This window comes from Populus alba, chromosome 19 (genome assembly GCF_005239225.2).
Source record: "Populus alba chromosome 19, ASM523922v2, whole genome shotgun sequence".
In the NCBI taxonomy this organism is placed as follows: domain Eukaryota; kingdom Viridiplantae; phylum Streptophyta; class Magnoliopsida; order Malpighiales; family Salicaceae; genus Populus; species Populus alba.
This window is the reverse complement of record NC_133302.1, coordinates 13,132,483-13,155,467: the sequence shown is the minus strand read 5'-3', so window position 1 is coordinate 13,155,467 and position 22,985 is coordinate 13,132,483. Positions and strand designations below refer to the sequence as shown.

The following is a 22,985-nucleotide window of genomic DNA, read 5'->3' as shown; positions in this document are numbered from 1 at the left end:
TTAAGTTGGTAGAGAATTTAGCTTTATAATTTTTAAAAAATATGGCGAAAACAATTATTTTGTTCAATCTTTAAGTTTTTTATCACCAACACAATTTTTTTTCCATCATGAAATATAGGCTTCATCATACTTTTAGTTTTTATTACTTATCTAGAGTTGGTTTAGAATTATAACACTATCAAGTACATTTATTTTATAAGCCCGCAACAGTACGGGCACGCCATTTTGTTTAATCTATAGCAAAATGCTAGTTAAATATTTAATGTGGTTTTTTAAAAGAATATCGTTTTAGTTTTAAAAATAAAACTAAAAACAATTAGTTTTGAAATTGACTTTGCTCCACCGGCCAATCAGCGAATCGGATTTCTAAGTGAAGTTTTTGAATGAAGGTATAAATTAAGCTTCAATTGTTTAAGCATAAAGGTCAGTATGACATCATGTAGAGCTTATGTGCCTAAGTGCAGCTTAATTTATCCTTCCTTCTAGGCCTGCACATCAGAGGGATGCTGAGTAAATCCCTTAACAATCTAGCAGAAAGTTTTGCATGGCCTAATAATTTGCTTGTACATCTCCGTTTAGTAGATTAAGCATCTGGGTGTGATTCCCTAGCACCAACTTCCTTCTCATTTGCAGTTGATTATGATGGCATTTTCTCTCCACTTAGTGTGTTTAGCATTGCTATCACAACACCGTTTGGCAAAAAATATAATTATTTTTGCTTAAAATTATTTTTTTTTTTGATGTTTTGGACCATTTTGATGTGCTGATGTTAAAATTATATATTTTAAAAAATAAAGAGAACATTATTTTGATGTGTTTCGAACGAAAAACACTTTGAAAGCAACCATTACCGCAATGTGAAACACGCTCTTAATCTGATTACTTACATCAGAATATATAATTAAGATATGAGATCTGTGAGACTCTTCAATATACAAATTCCTTGTCCACCTTTAAAGAATAGAATTTGACAATTTTCAGTGAAGCCTTGCAGGCAGTAACTTCCATGCACATCGGATATCAATTCATCAAGTTTTGTGTTATCATGTCACATATTTCTTCATATACCTCTGGCATAGTATTTCTATTGTCAAAAATTTCATTCATGTATTTCAAACCACAATTACTGCAGATAACATTCCATAGAGGTCTGCAACCATTTTGCTCATTTTGGAATGATTTCGAGTCCAGATGTTATGTCGTAGACAGGCACTTTTGGGAATGTCAAATATAACACATCACCAAAGAATTTCCTTCAAAACACAAGCTATAAAGTCTTTCTACTCCAATTTTATTGAAAGCTTTACTTTCATTAATGATCATTCTTGCCCAAATGAACTAGGCAACATTAATTGCAACTTTTATAAGGATTGGGATTCTTCAGTTGGAGCAATAGATGAACTGCACCCACACCCTATGGGAGGGGGTAAACTGAAATTCTTAGAAAGTTATAACATATCTGATGTTGAAGAAGGACCTTTGAACTCTACTTACCAGTTTGCTGATAATACAGATAGTTTAATACGACTTGTGGAACCTGAAATAACATCAACTATTGATATGACACCAGAGAATCCTAGTTTGGGATCTGATTCCCTGGAAATGGATAACAATTCATTATCTAGTGCAAAGGCTGGTTTTGATGATTTTTTGGGCGAGGTTAGGGACTCCATCAACACTTCAATAAATAATGGAGGAAATGTTGTGCAAAGCTCACTAGATACAATTACTTCTTCAATAACATCGATTAAGGAAGGTGCTTCAGAAGCAGTAGATGGTGCCTTGAGTAAAGTATTCTCTAGTTTTGATCAAACAGAAGAATTAGCTGCCAAACATTGACTAGCTTTTCATCTAGTTTGAGGGAAGCCAACAAAAAGCTATTGGCACTTTTGTTGATGTGGTCAGAGTTGCAATCATTGCAGTGGAGGAATCTATAGCAAAAGGGGCTTCTTTTGTTGTTTATTCTTCTGGGCTTGCCAAGGATTTTCTTCCTCCAGAGATCAGGAGTGCACTGAATCTGTCTGAAGAAAGGGTAACAGAGATTTTGAGACCAATTGGTGCAACTTTTCAATAGGTACATTATGCTTGGCACATTTTACTTTGATGGCCATTGTACTCTCATTTAATTGTATGGACTTGAAAAAAAATCTCCTGCAAAGATATATTTGGATTATTTTAGAAATCTTTTTGTTGGAGACATCAGTCACTGCTTTCAGCTTACAGGACTTCTAGTTGAAAACTCAATTACGTCCATCTCTGTTACACTGCTTAATTATGTGCTGATCTAACTAATTTATGATCCAAAACCAAAGCTGAATTTCCTAAACCTGCTTTTACACCTTAAGCAGGTTTACATTGCTATTGAGGGGCTGGAGAAAAGTCTTGGCTTGGATCCAAATGATCCAATTGTGCCTTTTGTTCTTTTCCTTGGAACCTCAGCCACTTTATGGTATGGTTGTCCTTTTATGCATGAAGGATTTATTTATTTAATCTGCATTACATGGGAAGCTTAAGTTTTCTATCAAATTTGTGCAGGGATTTTTATAGGGTGTGGGTATATGGTGGTTACTCTGGAGATTTGTCTCCGCAATTAACTTTGAAGCTCTTACTAGGGAAGGAAGATGCCATACTTATTGATGTCCGGCCTGAGGCAAGAGAGTAAATTTTCTGGCCTTTTATGTTCCTAAGTTTCTTTTTTATTACAAATTTTAGTACCAACGAGAAAAGCAGCAAAACAAGAAAACTGAAGTTGTTGCAAGCCAGTGGTAGTGTTGCTAACACTTTGGAGGATTGTGATTCTTCCGACTCCTTAAACTCAGGAATCCAACAAGGAAATATTCGGTTTCAGATCACTTGTACGAAGCATCAAGACAATGGGTTTGACAGTGAAAAGGAGACTCAAGAAATGATACAAGATGCTGTGGCTCTAGGTTTGGGAAACCCGCAAGAACTAAAAGGGTTCAAAGAAGGAATAATGAGAAATATTGATAGAGAAGTTGATGAGTGGACATCAGTTAACCAGTTGTAAGTTCTCTATCCTGATAAGTCTAGCCTGCCTTGGTTTTTTGCTCTTTTTATGAATATCTTTGCTTGGAACAGCTGTGGTTTAGGCATGTCACACAAGAAAAATTCAATCCGGAATAGGCTTATAAAAAATAATATTGGCATCTGTTTTCTTTTAGAAACAAAGAAAAATAACTGTTGTGACTCCTTCATTAGAAATCTGTGGAATATTGCAACTGTCAAATGGGCTTTTCTAGAATCTATAGGGAAATCAGGAGGGATTATAGCAATGTGGGATAGCTCTGTCTTTGAAGTTAGCTCGGTAGAATTTGGGGGGCAGTGGATCAGCCTATGCGGCACGCATATTCCCTCTTCCTTTACTTGTATGATAATTGGTGTATATGTTGCATCTTCAGTGAAGGATCGTGCTGATATGTGGGAAGAAATCACCACTCTTAAGTTTGCTTTCGAACTACCATTGGTGGTGCTAGGCGACTTCAACGAAACTCTACACGCTCATGAGAGAAGTAGTGGTCACCTCAATTCATCAGGTTCAACTTCATTCCGCAAATTTATATCAGACTGTGAACTGGTTGAATTGAATTTGCAAGGGCATCGGTTCACTTGGTTTAGGGGTGGTTCTATGAGCCGCATTGACAGAGCTTTCGCTTCCCTGGATTTTCATCTACAGTTCCCGTCTCTATCTCTCTGCCGCTACCCTAGAGGGCTGTCCGATCACTGTCAGCTGCTTCTCCAAAGCTCGGAGGTAGACTGGGGGTGGAAGCCGTTTCGTTTTCATAAAATTGCTGGCTGTCAACAACCCTTCTTTCTTAAACAGATTTTGAGGCCCTCTGGTCTGAAAGCTACAAGGAATTTCCAGGTGAGTTTAGTTTGATTAAGAAGTTGGGGAACATGGGAAAAAAGCTGAGACAATGGAATAAATCCACTTTCGGGGATCAAAATCTAAAACTTGCAGACATCCAGAACTCCATCACAACACTTGAAAACTTAAGCGAAGTGTGTCCCTTGTCGGAGACCGAAAAAACAAAGCTCCATGGGCTGAATTCTGAGCAATGGGAGGTTAACAGAAGGGTGGAAGATATGTGGAGGCAAAAATCTCGTCAAAACTGGTGTAAAATGGGGGATAAGAACACTCGTTTTTTTCACATATCAGCAAGTCTAAGGAAGGGCCGCAACTACATTAGTAAGATTGAAAATAATGGCAGTCATCTAGTCTCCTCAAATGATATAAAAGAAGGCGCTGTCAACTTCTTCTCATCCTTGTTTCGCAAACCAACATGTAAAAGAATTGAAATGGGAGGCTCGGGGTTCTCTAAAATTTCAGAAGCCAAATCAATTTGGCTAGAAAGACCACCTTCAATGGAAGAAGTGAAGCAAGCTGTGTGGGACTGTGATGGTTCCAAAGCCCCTGGCCCCGATGGTTTCACCTTTTGTTTCTATAAAAAGGTATGGAATATCATCAGCTCAGAGGTTTTTATGCTGGTTAAAAGTTTTTTCAGAATTGGTAAACTTCCAAAGGGTATCAACTCTTCTTTTGTAACTCTGATTCCGAAATCAAAGGAGCCGAGCAGATTCTCCCATTTTCGTCCAATAAGCCTGATTCACGGGTTATACAAAATAGTGGCAAAGCTACTGTCCACTAGGCTTCGACATGTCATGACAGATGTGATCAGTGTTAACCAGTCTGCATTTATTGCTGGGCGTCAGATTCTAGACGGGTTCATGATAGCAAATGAGGTTGTCCATGGTGTGCATGGCCTCTTATTGAAGGTAGATTTCCATAAAGCCTTTGACTCAATTTTATGGGAACATATTGACACTAGTATGGGATACATGGGTTTTGGCTCACACTGGAGGAAGCTGATATTCGAATGCTTATCCACTTCAAAATTAGCCATCTTGATAAACGGTTCTCCTAGTAGAGAATTTAGTTTGGAGAGGGGTCTCAGGCAAGGGGACCCACTCTCTCCATTCCTATTTGACATCGCAGTTCAGGGATTGACAGTTTTATTCAATAGGGCATCAGCTTCAGGTTACTTCAAAGGCTTACAGACTACCCCAGGACATTACTTAACTCATTTGCAATATGCCGACGACTCTCTGATTTTCTTGCCAAATGATTTTCCCTCTCTTCTACATGCCAAGAGGATTCTACGTTGGTTTGAGATCATTTCCAGACTGAAAGTTAACTTCTATAAAAGCTCACTAATAGGTATCAACTTGGACAACGACTACACCTCTAGCCTGGCGAACTCAGTCTTCTGTCGTAGTGATACTTTCCCGATCAGGTACCTTGGACTACCTCTTGGAGCCAATCCCAACAGACTCTCTACTTGGAAACCAGTGTTGTCCACTATCAGAGCAAAGCTAGTCACATGGAAAGGGAATTTTTTGAGCATGGCGGGAAGGTTATGTCTAATTAAATCAGTCTTGAGCTCTCTTCCTCTGTTTTACATGTCAGTTTTTGCTATGCCAAAGGGTGTTACTAAAGCCATCTCTTCTTTAACCCGGTCTTTCCTTTGAAAAGGAAGCTCAACTTCTCATGGCCTTTTTAAGGTGGCTTGGCAAAAGGTAATAAAGGATAAATCTTCTGGTGGTCTCGGGCTGGGATCCATCCACAACAAAAATCTGGCTTTGCTCTTTAAATGGCTATGGAATCTAGACAATGGAGTGGCAGGAGGCTGGCAAGAACACATTCTTCTAAAATACTGACCTCACTTTATAAATGGTATCCCTGAGTTTGCAGGTTCTTTATCTCCAACTTGGCATGGCATTGTTTCGGCAATCTTCTCAACACAAAACATAGCCAATCTTTTACATGCAAATGTCGGGTTCAAGGTGGGTGACGGGAGGAACATCCGGTTTTGGACTGACTCTTGGCTCGGCTCTGCAACCAATCTCAAGCTCTTATTCCCCAGACTTTATAACCTCTCCTTGCAGCAAAACACCAGCCTTGCAGATATATACAATTTGACAGATACATCTTTAAACCTATCCTGGAGAAGAACCCTTCGGCCTCGTGAGATCTGCCAGAGGGAGAGCTTGATCGCAGAGGTGCAGCGTGGTCTCCTTTTCTCAGATGGTGCAGACTGCAAGTTATGGAAATTCCACAGCTCTGGCATGTACTCAGCTCAATCAGGTCGCCTCTTCTTTGATAGTCTATCGGCCACTGAAAATAATCACTCCCTTACTCTGCTATGGAATGGTTATGCCCCCCCAAAAGTGGATGTGTTCATTTGGCTTCTTCTTCATGGAGGTTTGAGTACAAGAAGTTTTTTAGCTGAGAGGAGAATCATTAATTATGAGGAATCTCACTGCCCATTCTGCTGCAAGGAAACCGAGACAATTAATCATCTTTTCCATTGGTGTCCTATAACATGGTCTCTTTGGGGTCGTTTCTTTAAATGGTTCGGGTGCTCAGGTTGTCTGCACAAAGACCCAAATCAAAATATGAAGGAATGGTCCGGATTGATTAATGGAAAATTTCAGCGACGTGCTATTACCCTCCTCTGTAAAGGTCTGTATTGGTCAATTTGGATAGCGCGCAACCGCCTAATCTTCGAATCTAAGGCTCCTGATTGGGATATGATTTTTGATCTCACTTTTCACCGTTTGGATTTCTGGTTGAAGTCCTCAGTTACAAATTTCAGCTATACAGGTTCAGATCTTTTTAGAAATCCTGAATGTATTATGAACTGGACTAACTAATTAAGTCCCTCTTCACTTTGGTCTTTTCTTTCTTCATATTCCCATTGTATTCTATCTTTCGTTCAGCCCCACTTACTTGATGGGGCTGCTTTATTAATATATAATTATCTCGTTTACTATAAAAAAAATAAAATAAAAAAAACATTAAAGTTGATTGCTCATACATTTTTTACATCACAGTAAAAAAATCTCAAATCTGGCACCCTCATTAATTTCCTTTTTTTGCCCCTTAACTTGGCTTTGAACTTGGTGAACATTGTTTATATGAAGGTATAATTCAGAAAGCACATTAGTATTACATCTAACATGTGTCCTTAAATTATCTCTATCTCTTAAAAAAAAAAAAAAGTATTTACGTTGCTTGAATGAGAAGTTGTAATGTATTAATCAATTTCAATATTCTTTTATTTCACTCCATAGATTGCTGGGCTGTATTGTTGTGTAAATGGCTTGCAGAGAAACAAGTTAAATGCATGAATTCTAGATGATATCATGGTTCATTCCTGGACTAATCATATAATTTAGATAGAGAAGATAGTAGAATTTTGCAAAATTAAACCTTGTGACCTGCATTATAAGAAAATTTGAACTGCCAGGTAAGTCTATTGTTAATCTGGAACCACAACCTATTGTATCATATTGCTAATTGTTTGTTTGCATTTTTATGTGACAGAGACCATACTTGGTCCAAGGTGGCTTCCAGTCGTGGGTAAAACAAGGTATCCAAGCCAAGAAGCTTAAACCTGAGACCATGCTAACCATACTTAATGAGGTAAGGTTATTGCATGACTTGCATATTCTCTTAACTAGTATAAATTTCTAGAAATACAAAATTCTATTTGCTGAAAGCCATCAATCAACTCAAAGTATATGTGTGGAAAATGACAAGCTGTTGATTATACAATAATATATTCAGCCAACTGAGATAAACCTAGAGAATTGATTAATTTGACATTTGTTTCAAAAACACATGGAAAGAGTGAAATTTCTTTGCTGGGTGCACATTGGTGCCCAATGGATACTATCAAAATGGTATCCACACAGCACATAACAACAGGCACACACAGAGGCATATGAGATGTACTTGTGTCTGTGCAGTGCGTGTGTAAATTTACATGGAGAGACTTGTTTCAAAAACAAATAAAAAGAGTGTGCCATGTGCAATCACACTTGTATGAACATGTGCATCATGAGTGTTTGTATATATGTAATTGATGGGCTACCATAAACTCGGTATGCAGGCCATAGGAATTGTGTATGTTTCGAAGCATGACGGTGCATAGATTTATGAAGTGAAATTATGCCCATTATCCAAGTGTTGATTCTTGAGAAAAATGATTACTTTGTCTTTAAGCAATCTAATGGTGTTAGAATTGGCATCTCTTGTTAAAGACTTTTGGTTCAGATTGAATTATTTATTTGGTGCACCAGATTGAATTATATGGAATTCAGTTGGAGAAGTGATTGTTAGTCGAATTGTAGTTTTCGTAAATTTTCCGACATGTTGGGTGCAACTGATTAAAGAACTCTTGAAGCTGTTGTGCAGATAATGTAGTAAGAAATCAACAAGAGGTTGTGTCCCAAGTATCTGAGCCCAAGTCTACAGGAACGTTTTGAAACATTCAATCAAACAAGTTGATATGATTCATTACAACTCAGAAAGTTATTTTGATATATGCAACAAGCTGACTTGTTGGATCATTTTACAATCTGGGAGGAAGGTTGTTCTCCTTGTTCATACAAATCCACAACCTTCGCATTTCAATCAACATTTTTCTTGTTGCTAAGACCATTTGGTCATGTAGGATTTACATTCAATATGCTTTGTCAATCTGTGCTATTCTTTTCATGGATTGCAAATTATAATTACAAGTATTTACAAGTATTTTCTGGAAGTGCTTGATTTTCTTGTGCAAGATCTAAGCTTTTCACAAAATACTTGATAGTTGTGACAACTTGGCATCATTTCAGGAAGCTGAAGCAATTCTAGAAGATATCAGACCTTAGGTAATGGTGTGGTAAGAAATCAGATTGCTTTTTGTGATACTACACTATGATTATTCTATTTCAATCTTTTCTACACTTGGATTTCTTTTCCCCAAAATCCATCTTTTAAAAAAAAAAGGATATCTTGTATCTCGAGAGATTTGTTTATGGGATGGGAATGATCTTTTTATTTTGTAGCAAGGAAATAAAATAATTACAAGTTGATTTCTCTGTTTTGAATGTATGCTTCTCTTTGGTCTAGAGACATGCTTCCACAAATATGTGTACATGATTAACTAGAACTATTCATGCTGTTTACATCAGGTCTTCATTAATCATCAATCCATGATTGATAAATATCTATTGCTTACCATGCAAATGTCCAGTGCATCCTTTACTTAATACTATATTCACGTTGTGGACAGGGTTTTGCTGTAGCATCATATGCATTGCTAGCTTTGTACATTTTCTTCCTTATGGACAGGCTCTATTACTTTTCAAGAACAACTCCCTAAAATGTTGAAGAGTTTGAAATACTTCAGTTGTATTATATAGAACCAATGATATAAATTCTGGTTTTCTTTATTTTTTTTCTTTTCTTTTTTGTTGTTTTCCTTACATTCTTCTTGCCAACCAAGCTTGAACTTTGTTTCAGAGTGGGAGAAGACCTTACAATTTATTGCCATCATTGGCCTCAGTCAGGTACACTTTCATTTGTTATAGTGCTCTGGTTAATGTTTCTTTCAAACACACATAGATGTTGATTTCTAAGCTGATAATGATTAAAACAAACTTCACACATTCTGATATTGTGCTAATATTTAGATCATTTGATGTAATCCGTGAAAATAGCATGTATACGACCATTAAGCTAGATTCCCTTTGCTATTTTGCATGTGTCCTAGGGAAAGGTTTATGTCATTGCTAAATTTAGTTAAGGGAACCTTGAGTTTCTCTAATTATTGGTTTCTCACACTCTGCCAGACTATTTATCAGCGGGTTGCTTCTTAAAATGGCCCTGAAGATTTTAAGCAAGATGTGTATTTATGGTGTAATTGGCACAATTTTGTAAATCATATTGGAAACCGGGTCTGAAATCAAGTCTATGTTTATTCATGCTCAATGAATTATATAAGACGCACCTAGTATCATGTTAGATAGATAGGTGTCATATGTTATTACAACATTATTTAGCAACCCAAATCACATGTTTACTGGGATGATGAGTTTTTATTAACAAAATGAACCTTGGTGTTTGCACAGTAAAGAGCATAGAAAAATTTATATATAGCAAATCTCTTCTGTGTCTCAATGTTCTTTCAACATTAGGTTCTTGACCATGTTCTGATCATGTCAGAAGTCTGAGTCATGTTGATAAGCAAATTGCCTATAACATTATCAAGGTTCATATTTCCTAACCTCCACCAGACGTTTAGAAGTTATTTAACCATTTTCACAGTTGGATTCTTTTCAGTAGTTGGATCATGTTTAACCAAGTTTTTGGATTGTTGATATCTTTGATTAACTGGGATCTCAAATGCTTCTTTGAAGGCGTTTGCAATTAGTTTCTTTTCAGTAGTTGGATCATGTTTAACCAAGTTTTTGGATTGTTGAGATCTTGATTAACTAGGATTTCAAACGCTTCTTTGAAGGTGTTTTCTCTCTCCCGTTAGACTTGGAGTCCAGGCATTTTCATAGGCAGCAGGAAAACTGGAAAACAACCGCATTGGTTTACCTACATCACCTTCATCTTCAGATGTTCAAAACTGGGTGTTGCAAGCTGCTGCAAAGCGTGAATCCCAACCATCTGAAACTGAAGTTCCTAATCCATCACCTGAATCAGTGACTCCATTAAATGAGAAAGTAGATCTTTCAGAAGCATAAGCATCAAGGCGGCATTTATTGGAGTGTGGTGTATAATTATTTGAGGCGGCATTAAATCTAAGAAGATCACTTGGCTAAATTTAAGAAGAGGTCTAGGTTGTGGCGAGCAATCAATCTGGTAAACACAGTCAAGAGATTCTATGGATCCAGTTTTATAATGAGGTTGGTTAGCTGTAAAGTTCCCGAATTCTTCTAAATTCGGAATTAATTTTGTTACTTTTCATTTTCATTTTTCATATTTCTTAGTTTTAAGTTTATTTAAAGATTTATAAAATATGCAATAACAAAATCTTGAATACTTCCAGTTAGTTGAGGAATTAGTTATAACTTTCAGACTCCTTAGATTTTTCAAAATCCAGTTTTAAAATGAGGTTGGTTGTTATAATCTAGATTTTTGAGTCTATTTATAATCAGCTGAGATCTAGAATTTTTTTAAATTAGGTTCAAAAAATATTGTCTGAGCTAGTTTTGAGTTTATTTAAAGAGTTATAAAATATACCATAATAAAATCCTGAATACTTACTGTTTTTCTTGTGTTGTGTTGTTAGTTTATGTAATCAAAGATCCAAACATGACTATAGTATTCTGCATGTGCAAGAATAAATGTGCACATGATTCATTAGTTAAGGTGGTTGTTACAGTTTGTTTAGGAATTAGTTGAATAACAGTTGCAAGGGAAGAACAATATTTACAGCTATCATGAAAACCAAGTAATAATTGAAGATCAATATGCAGTAATTACAGAACTCTCTCTCCCTTTCAATTTCTTTTATTTCTCCCTCAATTTTCTTCTGAACTTTCGTCCGCCAGTATATTTTCATCAAAGTGCAGATACACCCCACAGCTTTTCAACTTGAAAGGCCTTCGGATATCAGGATCTACCTTCCTCCCTTTAACGTCCACTTCAAGGTGGTAGAGTTTAAATGTAACTTCATTGCCAGAATATTTACGTAAATGATTTACCAATTCGAGCTCGTAGTGTAGAATCATGTGATCTGAGTCACATGACCCCAAGACATTTGTTAGAGTCTGTTCTTCCCGGGAAGCAAAGACAACTTCATCATGCTTACCGTTTTTACCCTTAACATGGTAATTACAATATACCTTATGGAAGGGAATAGGGAGTAGAAAGACAAGGCAGAAAGCAATTCCCTTGAGCTGATGACAATTTGAGGGCAACTGTATGGTGAGTGAAGATCCAATTCCTTTGTCACCGAACCATTCTGGAATTTCACTCCCCGGTAGAACCATTTGAATACCGCCATCTGGGATCTCCTCTCCGGACTGTAACACAAAAGTCACATTTCGAAAATGTGATGAAGCAAGCAAGAAAGAGAGAAGAAAGAAAGACAAGGGGGTTTAGAGAGATACCTGAATTTTCAAATGCAATGCTGCTACCAGTGGTTTCTGATCCAATTTGAAGCAATTTCTAAAATCCAATTGATTATGCCATAATCTACCGATGTTTATGATTGATATTGCGGTTTCTAGTGATGCACAGTCATGTGTCTCTAGATGCCTCAGCGAAGGGGGAAGCTCAGGTAACGCTTTAATAGGCGTTTCATCTAAAAATAGAGACCTCAAAGATATCATATACTTAATGAATGATGAGGGTATCTCTTTAATGCCTATTCTACTCAAGTAAAGATGCTGCAAAGATTCCATAGGCACTGTGATTTCTGGGAAGCTCTCAAGTTTTGAGCAACCACTCATCACCAAACTTTCAAGTCCTGTGAGAAACTGGATTGATGAGGGTAGCTTTTTAAGTGGTGTTCCATCTAATTTTAGCATCTTCAAAGATGTCATATGCTTAAATGATATCGAAGGTATCGCTTTAATGCCTGTTTTACTCAAGTAAAGACGCTGCAAAGATTCCATAGGCACTGTGATTTCTGGGAAGCTCTCAAGTTTTGAGCAACCACTCATACCCAAACTTTCAAGTCCTGTGAGAAACTGGATTGATGAGGGTAGCTCTTTAAGTGGCGTTCCATATAAATATAGAGCCTTCAAAGATGTCATATGCTTAAATGATATCGAATGTATCTCTTTCATGCCTGTGTTACTCAAGTCAAGAATCTTCAAAGATTCCATAAGCACTGTGATTTCTGGGAAGCTCTCAAGTTTTGAGCAACCACTCATCTCCAAACTTTCAAGTCCTGTGAGAAACTGGATTGATGAGGGTAGCTCTTTAAGTGGTGTTCCATCTAATTTTAGACTCTTCAAAGATGTCATATGCTTAAATGATATCGAAGGTATCGCTTTAATGCCTGTTTTACTCAAGTAAAGACGCTGTAAAGATTTAATAGGCACTGTGATTTCTGGAAAGCTCTCAAGTTTTGAGCAACCACTCAGACTCAACACTTGGAGTCTTATGAGAAACTGGATTGATGAAATCTCTGGAAACTTGGTCATCTTTGAGCAACCACTTAGAGAAAGGACTTTCAACTTGCCAGCAATTGATTGTGGAACTTCTTTGATTGAAGTTTCCCACAAACGTAAGCTTTTCATATTTTGTGAAATCGTTGGAGACGTGGTCAAATCTAGGCACGAACTTGTAAAAAGTTTTCTGAGAACCTCGGTTTCCAGCTTGTCAAGATATTGAAGAGATGACGGAACCTCGGTTAAACTTTCACAGTACTCAAGTTTTAAGGACTGTAAATTTTTTGCCATTGATAGATCTGGCAATTCCGTCAAATATTCAGAGTAAGATAGGTCAATTCTTCTTAAATTTCCAACATCCTGTCAACAGAAAAAGGCATGATTAGAAAGTTAGCACCTCCAACTTCATATTTCTGATCATAAATCTGTAGCAATTAAATCATACCTTTACTCCTGTCCAAAGTTTTACAAGCTTGCTTCCCCAGAGGTGAAGCTCCACAAGGTGTTCAGCACGAAAAGATGGCGGCAAGGATTTCGAAGGGAATCCAATCCATTGCAAATATCTCAGCTCATTAGGAAGATATTCGAGGCCAGTAGGAGGAATGACATAAAGCATTTTATCTTCTTTGGAGTTGCGATGACCATAGAAATTGAGAAATCTAAGACCATCCATCATTGCAAAGGCATCAGATTTCAAGTGTATCTGTCTCGATAACTTAGAGGTGTCCAAAGATATGCCTTTAATTTTTCGAGTTCCCTGTTAAACAAGAATAAAGAATAAACAAACAATAATACAATCTACTCAAACACATCAACTTTTGAGCAAATACATGAACAACAGTTAATGGCTGTAGCTTTAACCTTATTTTCCTCCAATACTTGAACGACATCAGGAAGATGACATAACCTGCTACGTTCGCCAGGAAAATCAGATTCTGCACGAACAATGTTAAATGCCATTTCTTGTAGTAAATCATGCATTTGTAGACGGTTATCATATGTAGTAGTTATGAGACACTTATCAATGAGCGTGCTTATATCGAAAATCACAGACCGACCATAAAAGCCATCTAATATTCTTGTTGCTTGGTCTTGCCACCATCCTACGAAGAAATGTGCTATGTCAAGAAATATGGATTTTTGTTCTGAATCCAACCCATCGTAACTAATTCTCAATGCCCTTTCGATTTGAGGGTCCTGATCTAGTTTATTCAATGCACTGCGCCATTCTTCGATGCTTTTACCATAGAGAGAGGAACCCAAAACTTTAAGAGCCAACGGATTGCCTTGTACATGCCTTTCAATCTGTTCTATCAAGTGTCTTTGATCAATTGTGGTGATGCAATTCTTCAAGGCTTTCAAGTTAAAGAGTTGAATAGCTTCTTCATAGTCCAACCTCTCAACCTTGTATGTCTCATCAACTACATTCTTGAGCACTTGCTTGTCCCTACTTGTTATGAGAACTTTACTGCCCGGACCAAATGAACTGTTTCGATCATCAAGCAAATCTCTCCATTCTTCCAAAGCCATTGAATTATGCACATCATCCAGAACAATAAAAAGCTTTTTACGACTAAGTCTATCCCTCACAAAAGGATCTCGAAAACTCAAGGAGCCCACAGTGTTCAGAGTTTCTTGGCCAAGCAGCTGTGAAAGAAAGCTTCTTTGCAAATCAGATTGGTGCCTAAAGTTTGCAAAAAAGATTCCTTCAAATCGAGAACGAACCTTGTTGCACACAACTTCAGCAATCGTTGTCTTACCGATACCACCCATTCCCCATATCCCTATAATGAGAACATCTGGAGAATTTATATTTAACAAAGACTCAACTTTGCTAACACGAACATCAATTCCAATTAGACCAGCCGGAGTACTGTGACTTGAAGACATGGCATGCAATTTTTCCAAAACATCTCCAACGATTTTCTCAATAAATTCAGGCTCCAGCCTGACAAACAAGAAGAACACACATAATTGTTAGTCAAAATGGACCGGACAAGAAGAAACATATAAACATAGTAGACACGTACGAGTAATTGAGCATCATCATCGGCAATGGATAGTGCTAATGTAACACATGAATCGATCATCATTGGCAATGGATAGTGCTAAAAATACATGACATTCTATATTAATCACTTTTACATGTAATCAGGGTTTATCTAAGAAAATCAATTAAATGCAAATGCATAAGATGTTTTCTCGTATCATCTTAATTTATCATAATAGAATCATCTCTATCAATATTATTTATTTTTTTAATATGGCATTATCCTTTTCACCTCAAATAAATATAATATTATTTAATGACAAAAAAAAAACATTGTCTGTCCTTGTAAAATTTACCGTAAGGATACAAAAGAAAATTAAAAAAATATATTATTTTTTTATATAAATACATCAAAATAATCTTAAAAGAATAAAAAAAAGATTTAAAATAAAAAGAATAATGAAAAAAAAAGACATTTTGAAATATAAAAACAAACAACCACTTAAAGCCTTAATATTTATACAAGCGTTTCGCTACAAATAATATATATATTTTTTTAAAATTATTTTTAATATAAACATATTAAAATAATTTAAAAATACTACAAATTTAATTTAAAATAAAAACAATTTAAAGGTTTTACAAAACATTTTAAAACACAAAACAAACAACCACTTAATAACTATACAAACATTTTACATTAAATAATAATTTTTTATTTTTTAAAATATTTTTTAATATAAACACAAATAATATAAAAACACTACAATAAAATAATTTTAAAAAAAAAACCATTTGAAAACACAAAACAACCAACCACATAATATCTATACAAGTGCTTCGCTACAACGTTTTCAAAATCATATAAAATAAATATGAATTCACAGAGCTCATCATTCTCAATAATTTTAAATTAAATTTCAAATCCTCAACAAATGAACGAATATTTTCTCATGGGATATATTTCAAGAGCTTACTCAGAATTCCCTAAGCTCCTTCCAGATAGATTGGCTGCATCCGTCAAAGCCTTTCTGAAGCTCTGCTCTGTGTCCATCGTCAAAGCTTTCTTCTTTATCAATCTAGCCAATGCATGTCCAAAGCTTCCTGTTTGATTTCTTACATGGGATGGATCCACCTTGTAGAATACTGGAATAACTATCTGTCTATTATTTCTTCTACGCTCAATAATCTTAGCAAGCTCCTCTAAGCACCATTTGGAAGATGCGTAGTTTTCAGAAAAAACAATCACAGAAAGCTTGGCCTCTTCAATTGTTCTCAGAAGTGATGCCGAGATCTCATCTCCTCTCACAAGCTGATAATCTATGAAAGTTAGGATTTGTTTCCGGTTCAAAGCAGCATGGAGGTGGCTGGTAAAACCAACACGAGTGTCTTCTCCCCTGAAACTAAGGAAGACATCATGATATTTAATTACTTGTGGCTGGGCGGTGGTTAAGGTGGAAGTAGTAGATGGCGATGGAGACACATTGGGGTTTCGTATGATGAATCTCCAGATATAAACAAACAAAAAGATATTGAGAAACAATAAAAATACCACCATTGTTTTGTGGAGAAACAGTCGAAGAAACAAGAGTAGGACTCTGTTGGTAAGGCAGTTCTGGAGGGAGAGAGCGGAAGTAACTCAAGGAAAAAAGATGAGGCTGATTTTGAGTCAGTAGCTTAGGCTCTACGTGTTTAAGACCCTCTAAATTTATAATAATGGGGGGATCAAATCCAAGTATTTTCTTAGGCTTTACGGAAGTAACCATTTGTTGATTTCCTGGAAATTCCCCAGTTACAAAGTGATGTGATAGGAAAAGGCCTTTATACGTTGTTTTGTTTTTATGGTATTCACAGTGTTTTTATAAATTTTAATTTTTAAAAAAATTAAAATTTTTAGTTTTTTTTATTTTTAATTTACTGATATAAAAATAATTTTTTAAAAATAAAAAATATATATATTCTTGTTTATCATATCACAGAGATGTGATAGATACCTTTTTTAATATTTCAAATGTATTAGCTATTCACTTGGCGGAGTAGCAGATCTTCTCTTTAACTTTTTTATTATATATATTTTTTAAAAAATAAACACTTCTGTCCCACATCAATCATTCTTTAGTCTATTAATTTTTACTTCAAATTCTTTTATAATTTTCGTGGAAATTACGAATTTCTTGTCTTTGTTCTTTAAGGAACGGTTGCTTTTGATAATGGTCATATCAAAATCTGTCATAGCACTTTTTAGAAATATACTGTATTTTAATACATTATAATTTCCCTAGCAGCCCCAGGGAGCTGCCATGCACATGGAAGGAAAGGCGCTTTTATCTTTGCCTGTAAATGTCAAGTATGTTTTGGTGTTTGCTGAGAAATAATATAAGAGAAAGGAAGAAATGTTTTGTGTATTTATTAACGTAACTGAAGACCATATATATAGCCTTTACAAAGATTGAAAACAGAAGCTAATAATACAAATCAAAACAGAAATAACAGAATCTTAAACAATAGGAATTATTCAAGACTAGAAATCAGCTAAGTCCTAAAAACTTGTTCAACTGGAAACAAACTCTAACAGTAAACAATGTTTTTATAAAAAAAAATTTATTTTTTATTTAAGATTTTTTTTTTAATTTTTTTCAGTTTGTTTTAATATGCAAATGTTTAAAAATAAAAAATATATTAAAATATATTTTAATATATTTTTAAATAAAAAATATTTAAAAAATCAATTATTATTATACTCGTAAACATCTTTTATATCTTCCGTCCAAGTATTTGCCCTGCGAAGAAATTTTTTGCTTTCATATTATATTATAATGGTTATGATGATTTAATTAAAAAGAACTTATTAAAGGGCTTGTTTGATATTGTATTAGTGATTATTTTTTAAATTATTTTTTTTATTAAAAATACATAAAAATCATATTTTTTATTTTTTAAAATTTATTTTTGATATGAGAACGTCAAAATAATATAATTAAATAAAAAAATAATTTAAAATAAACAAAATTCAAATTCAAGTATTTTCTCTCGGCATTACAGAGGGTGCACATTGTTAGCTTCCTGGAAATTTTCCATGCAGAAAAGGCTTCAAGTCTTGTTATTTGTGATGCGGTAGGAAAGGGTTAGGCTTTTGTTTGTCTTTGCTATGTAAACAAGGTTTTAATAGATTTTGAAATTATTTTATATTTTATTTTACATTAGTTTTTTTGTTTGTTTTGATGCTTTGGTATTAAAAATAATTCTTTAAAAGTAAAAAAAAAAAAAAACATTATCTTAATGTATTTTTAAGTAAACATATTTTTAAAAAATCAACTTCTACTATACTCATAAACACTCTCTATATCTTCAATCCAAGTATTTACATATGCCAAAAGACTTTTTTGCATTCACATTATTGTATAATGGTTATGATTATTTGATTGAGAAGAACTTATTAGGGAACCTATTTGATATTGAGGTAATAATTGTTATTCAAGATAATTTTCATTTGGAAATATATTAAAATATTTTTTAAAATATTTATTTTTAATATCAATATATTAAAATAATATAAAAAAAATTAATTAAAAATAAAAAAAATCAAATCCATGTATTTTCTCATACGTTAGAGAGGGTGCACATCTACTTGGAAATTTCCTGTGGACAGAAAGGCTTAATGTCTTGTTATTTGTTTTTTCTTTTTGTGATTTGGTAGGAAGAGCATCGAGTCTTCGATACAAGTGTTTGCACGAACTAGGACTTTGTTGACTTCCAATTATATTATAGTGATTATAATGATTTCATTGGGAAAAACTTGTTACTCTGACCCAATAATAGGAATTTTTTTTAAAAACAAATTGATACAGCTAGAGAAATATATAATATAGTTTAATTTTATTTAAAAAAGAACATAGTTTTTTTAAAAAAACTGCTATTTTAAACTACGATTTTAATATAAAAGCGATTCAAAATCACAATCGTGGTTCTGTTTACTGCTTTTGGCAATATAATTGGCATGCAGCCATGTAATTATAATTACTTCTTCTTTTTACATGCTTTCTTCCACCTCATTACACACAATCTATTCAAATAAATCGGCAGATGCCTTTTCCTTTTTCCTTTTATATATATTTATTTATTGTGAAGAAGAAGAAGAAAAAGAAGTCGTCTTGAAGGAGAGAGGAAGGGACGGGGGACGGGGGATGGGGCCAATCCTCTTCTTCATATTGACGGGGACAACGACTTGACCTTAAGTGCGCTTCCTGGCAAGTGCTTGGGCAGCGTGTTCGGGAAGCTGAGTTTGGAAATTACGTGTTTCTCGTCATCATGACTGTTGACGAGAACAAGAAGAAGAAAAAGAAGAAACAGTAAAATAATTATTTTTTATCATTCAGCTAACTAGAATTTTTTTTATAAAATTCATTTATTATTATCATTGTTATTTGTTGTAATTATCAAAGACAAAATATTTTTAAAACATTTTAGAAGTACAAAAAAATAATTTAAATATTCTTAAAATAAAGCTTTTTAAAACTAATATCCATGAGTGTTTTGGTCTTTTTAACATTTTCATAACAGAAATAACTATATTACTCTTAAAAAAATAAAATAAAGAAGAAGTTCTTAAAAACTTTATTATTTTTTTTAATTTTTCCGGGTTGAACCGAGTTAACTCATGAAACCTGGAACTCGGTCCCTTGACCGAGTCAACTCTCAGACCGGGTTTAATAACTATGATTTTTGCATGTCGATGACATTTTTGCCTAACATTATATTATAGATTGAAAAGAATTTGTCAGAGAAACTATTTGTCATTGTAATAACAATTATTTTTAAAGTGTTTTTAACTTGAAAATACATTAAAATAATATTTTTTTTATTTTTTAAAATTAATTTTTGATATCACTACATCAAAACGATATAAAAAATAATAATTTAAAAATAAAAAAATTCAACTCGATAGAACCATTTTCATGATGTGAGCTTGCATGTCATTTTTGGCTTCCATCCAACCTTAAGCAGAAAAACGAAAGCGGAAAAAAAATGCTATTTCTTAAAACCTTGATCCAATGACCTTAGTTTGGATTAGATTTAAATTCAATCAGATGAAGATTAACCCTATTCATGAAAAATTGAAGATTTAAATTATTAATCAGATGAAAAATTAAATTATTCAAGTGTTAGTGTAGGGTTTAAGTAATAGATTGCCACTAAACTAAGCTACTTAGATACGCTCAAAACAATTGAACTCTTATTCATGAAAATTTAAATTATTTCTTTGTCAACAAAGAAGGCTGGACAACTTGCTATGTCTTTTAATTAAAATTAAAATTAAAAAAAAAACTAAAAATTATTCGTAATTATAAGAGACAAAATAACTTTTAAACATATTAGAAGTACAAAAAAATAATTTAAATATTCTTAAAACTAATATCTGTTTTGGTCTTTTTAACATTTTCATAACAGAAATAACTATATTATTCTAGAAAAAAATAAAATAAAAATAAAAATAAAGAATCAGTTGTCTTGAGTAGGGACCGGGGATGGGCCAATCCTCTTTTTGATGGTCGGGCAATAATAGCCACTTTGATGGGGACGACGACTTGACCTTGACTCTTCCAGGCAAGTGCTTGGGCAGTGTGTTTTGGAAGCTAAGTTGCCTTGACATTATGCAATTATGTATTTCTTGTTTTAACGGTGGCTTTCGATAATTAATGGTCATAATGATTAGAGACAAATTAATTTTTAACCGTTTTAGAAGCACTGAGGAATGTTTCAAATATTCTTTAAAGTAAAATTTTAAAAACTAGGATTCATGGGTGTTTCGGTAAAATAGTTAAAGTAAGAGTTTTAGTTATAATCAAAGTGAATTAGAGACATTTGCATCTTAAAAGCATCCATGTTTTTTTAGACAGCACATGTGACTTTTCTCCGCAGACCAACACCACTTTTTACGACTGTATTAAAGCATAACGACGTCATGTTTTTTTATGGTTAGACACGTGTGCATGACTGCGTAATGGTTTGCCTCCAACAATTATTGCTGTAATTAGAAGAAACATATATTCTCGTGTATCATCATATCACAACTGTGATAGATACTTTTTTTAATATTCTCGTGTATCAACAATTATTGCGTCATGGTTTTTTTTTTTAGGGTGTATCATTCAGGGTTTATGGGTACCCCTTTTTAACAAGTACGTTTCCTTAAAATTAAATTTGTATCATCATTCTTACAAGAATATAATAATATGATCAACACTTCTTTAAACAGTGTCTCAAAAAAGCCGTGTTTCCTGGAAATTTAATATGTATAAAAGGCTTCGGGTTTTTTTTTTTATTAGGGCATCAAGTCTTCGATCAAGTGTTAACGCGTATAGAGGAATCTGTTGACTTCACATTATATTATAATGGTTGTTATGATTTTACTGGGAAGAAATAATGAGTTATATTGCTCATTATATTAATCTGCCCCAATAATAGGAATTTTTTAAAAAAAATGATACATTTAGAGAAATAATATGGTTTAATTTTTTTTAGAAAACAACATAGTTTTAAAAAATCTGCTATTTTTAAATCTCGATATCTGTGATTTTGCAAAATCACAATCTATCCAAATAAGATCGTGTTTGACAGTGTGGTAGCGGTTGCTTTTCAAATAGCTTTTCGTGTCGAAATACATGTCAATGATGTTTTTTCATTTTTTAAAAATCATTTTTGACATTAGCACATCAAAACGATCCTAAAAGTACAAACTGAACTCAATTTTAACAAAAAAAAAAAATTTCAAATTTGCACCAAACACAGATAAAAAAGTTCTCTAAATCGGCAGATGCCTTTTTCTTTTTCATTAATATATATTTATTTTATTGTTGAGAAGAAGAAGAAAAAGAAGTCGTCTTGAAGGAGAGAGGAAGGGACGGGGGATGGGGCCAATCCTCTTCTTCATATTGACAGGGACGACGACTTGACCTTAAGTAGTCTTCCTGGCAAGTGCTTGGGCAGCGTGTTCGGGAAGCTGAGTTTGGAAATTACGTGTTTCTCGTCACCAGTGCTTTGACTGTTGATAACGACAACTGGTGATTTTGGGCCTGCTTTGGCAACTTGATAGAATGTTTTTGATCCTCACCATTTTCATGATGTGAGCTTGCATGTCATTTTACGCCTCCATCCAATCTTATGCGGAAAAACGAAAGAGGAAAGAAATACTCAATGATTTTATGAGAACCTGAAAACATGTTTTTGCATCTCATTTCTGGCCTCCAGTAACCTTAGTTTGGACTAGATTTAAATTAAAATAGATGAGAATTATCCCATAAAATTACTAAAACTAAGAACTATGAATATATTTTTGAGATTTTTACTGATAACAGAATAAACTATAAACAATCAGTGCTATCAATGATCATATTAAACTACATATACATAAAAAAATAAAATTACAAATGCAGTATCCACAAAGTTTAAGTCTTGAGTAACAAAGTTATCTACACATACCATGCATTGATTGCATTGATGATATGAGAACCTGAAAATAAACCCAATAAACCTTCAAAGTACAGGTCTTTAAAATTAAAAAAAAAATAAATTCTTCATGTAAACTGAGCATATGAAAATAATAAGAGAAAAAGAGGGAACCTGCTAAGGGGTTTACTGATAATTAATCTTCATGTGAACTGAGGGCACATTTTTTTTTATCCTTTTCTAACACTTTTTTTTTCCAGTTTATCTTAAATGTTAGATTTACTGATAATTAAATTTTAGATTTTTATGTTTCTCCGTGCGAGGTTTTCCCTTTGTATGCAGCCCCTTTAACAGTTAATCTGCATTACATGGGACATGGAAAGTGAGCTCAGAATAGGAAAAAGATGTGAATTTGTTGACTACACATTATATTATAATGGTTATTATGATTTTATTGGAAAGAAATAATGAGTTATATTACTCATTATATTAGTCTGCCCCTATAATTGGAATTTAAAAAAAAAATGATACAGTTAGAGAAATAATATGGTTTAATTGTTTTTTAGAA

The 22,985-nt window shown here is 34.0% G+C and overlaps 2 protein-coding genes across 8 annotated transcripts in view; one reads left to right on the top strand and one right to left on the bottom strand.

The window, feature by feature from the left end:
• The first annotated feature begins 808 nt into the window (after window positions 1-808).
• LOC118038731 (uncharacterized) overlaps window positions 809-22,985 on the top strand; it is a 162,337-nt gene continuing 140,160 nt past the window's right edge. For 2 of the 7 annotated variants that reach the window (XR_012168876.1, XR_012168877.1), the window contains exons 1-2: window positions 809-2,074; window positions 2,349-2,449. Coding sequence is in view for 1 of the 7 variants with exons in the window: in XM_073406866.1 (XP_073262967.1) it covers window positions 7,484-7,504 (21 nt within the window). In the remaining 6 variants the exon portion in view is untranslated. Of the gene's footprint in view, window positions 2,075-2,348; window positions 2,450-2,535; window positions 2,659-7,044; window positions 7,505-8,267; window positions 8,454-8,703; window positions 8,751-9,373; window positions 9,421-10,370; window positions 11,023-22,985 lie in introns of those variants that run through there. The other 5 variants (XR_012168878.1, XR_012168875.1, XR_012168879.1 and 2 more) reach the window with 5 other exon arrangements.
• Window positions 11,298-16,623, bottom strand: LOC118038708 (disease resistance protein RPS6-like). The gene is made up of 5 exons (XM_035045119.2): window positions 15,949-16,623; window positions 13,843-14,929; window positions 13,427-13,738; window positions 11,974-13,341; window positions 11,298-11,886 (listed from the first exon to the last, which is right to left on the bottom strand). The coding sequence occupies exons 1-5, from the start codon at window positions 16,527-16,529 to the stop codon at window positions 11,383-11,385; spliced, it is 3,852 nt and encodes a 1,283-aa protein (XP_034901010.1). The 5' UTR covers window positions 16,530-16,623; the 3' UTR covers window positions 11,298-11,382.

Coding starts and splice junctions, on each gene's coding strand:
- LOC118038708 (XM_035045119.2), bottom strand. CDS start 16,529: ATGGTGGTATTTTTATTGTTTCTCAATATCTTTTTGTTTGTTTATATC. Junction 14,930..15,948: donor AGGAGCTTAGGGAATTCTGA/GTAAGCTCTTGA, acceptor CTTGTTTGTCAG/GCTGGAGCCTGAATTTATTG. Junction 13,342..13,426: donor AACTTTGGACAGGAGTAAAG/GTATGATTTAAT, acceptor TTCTGTTGACAG/GATGTTGGAAATTTAAGAAG.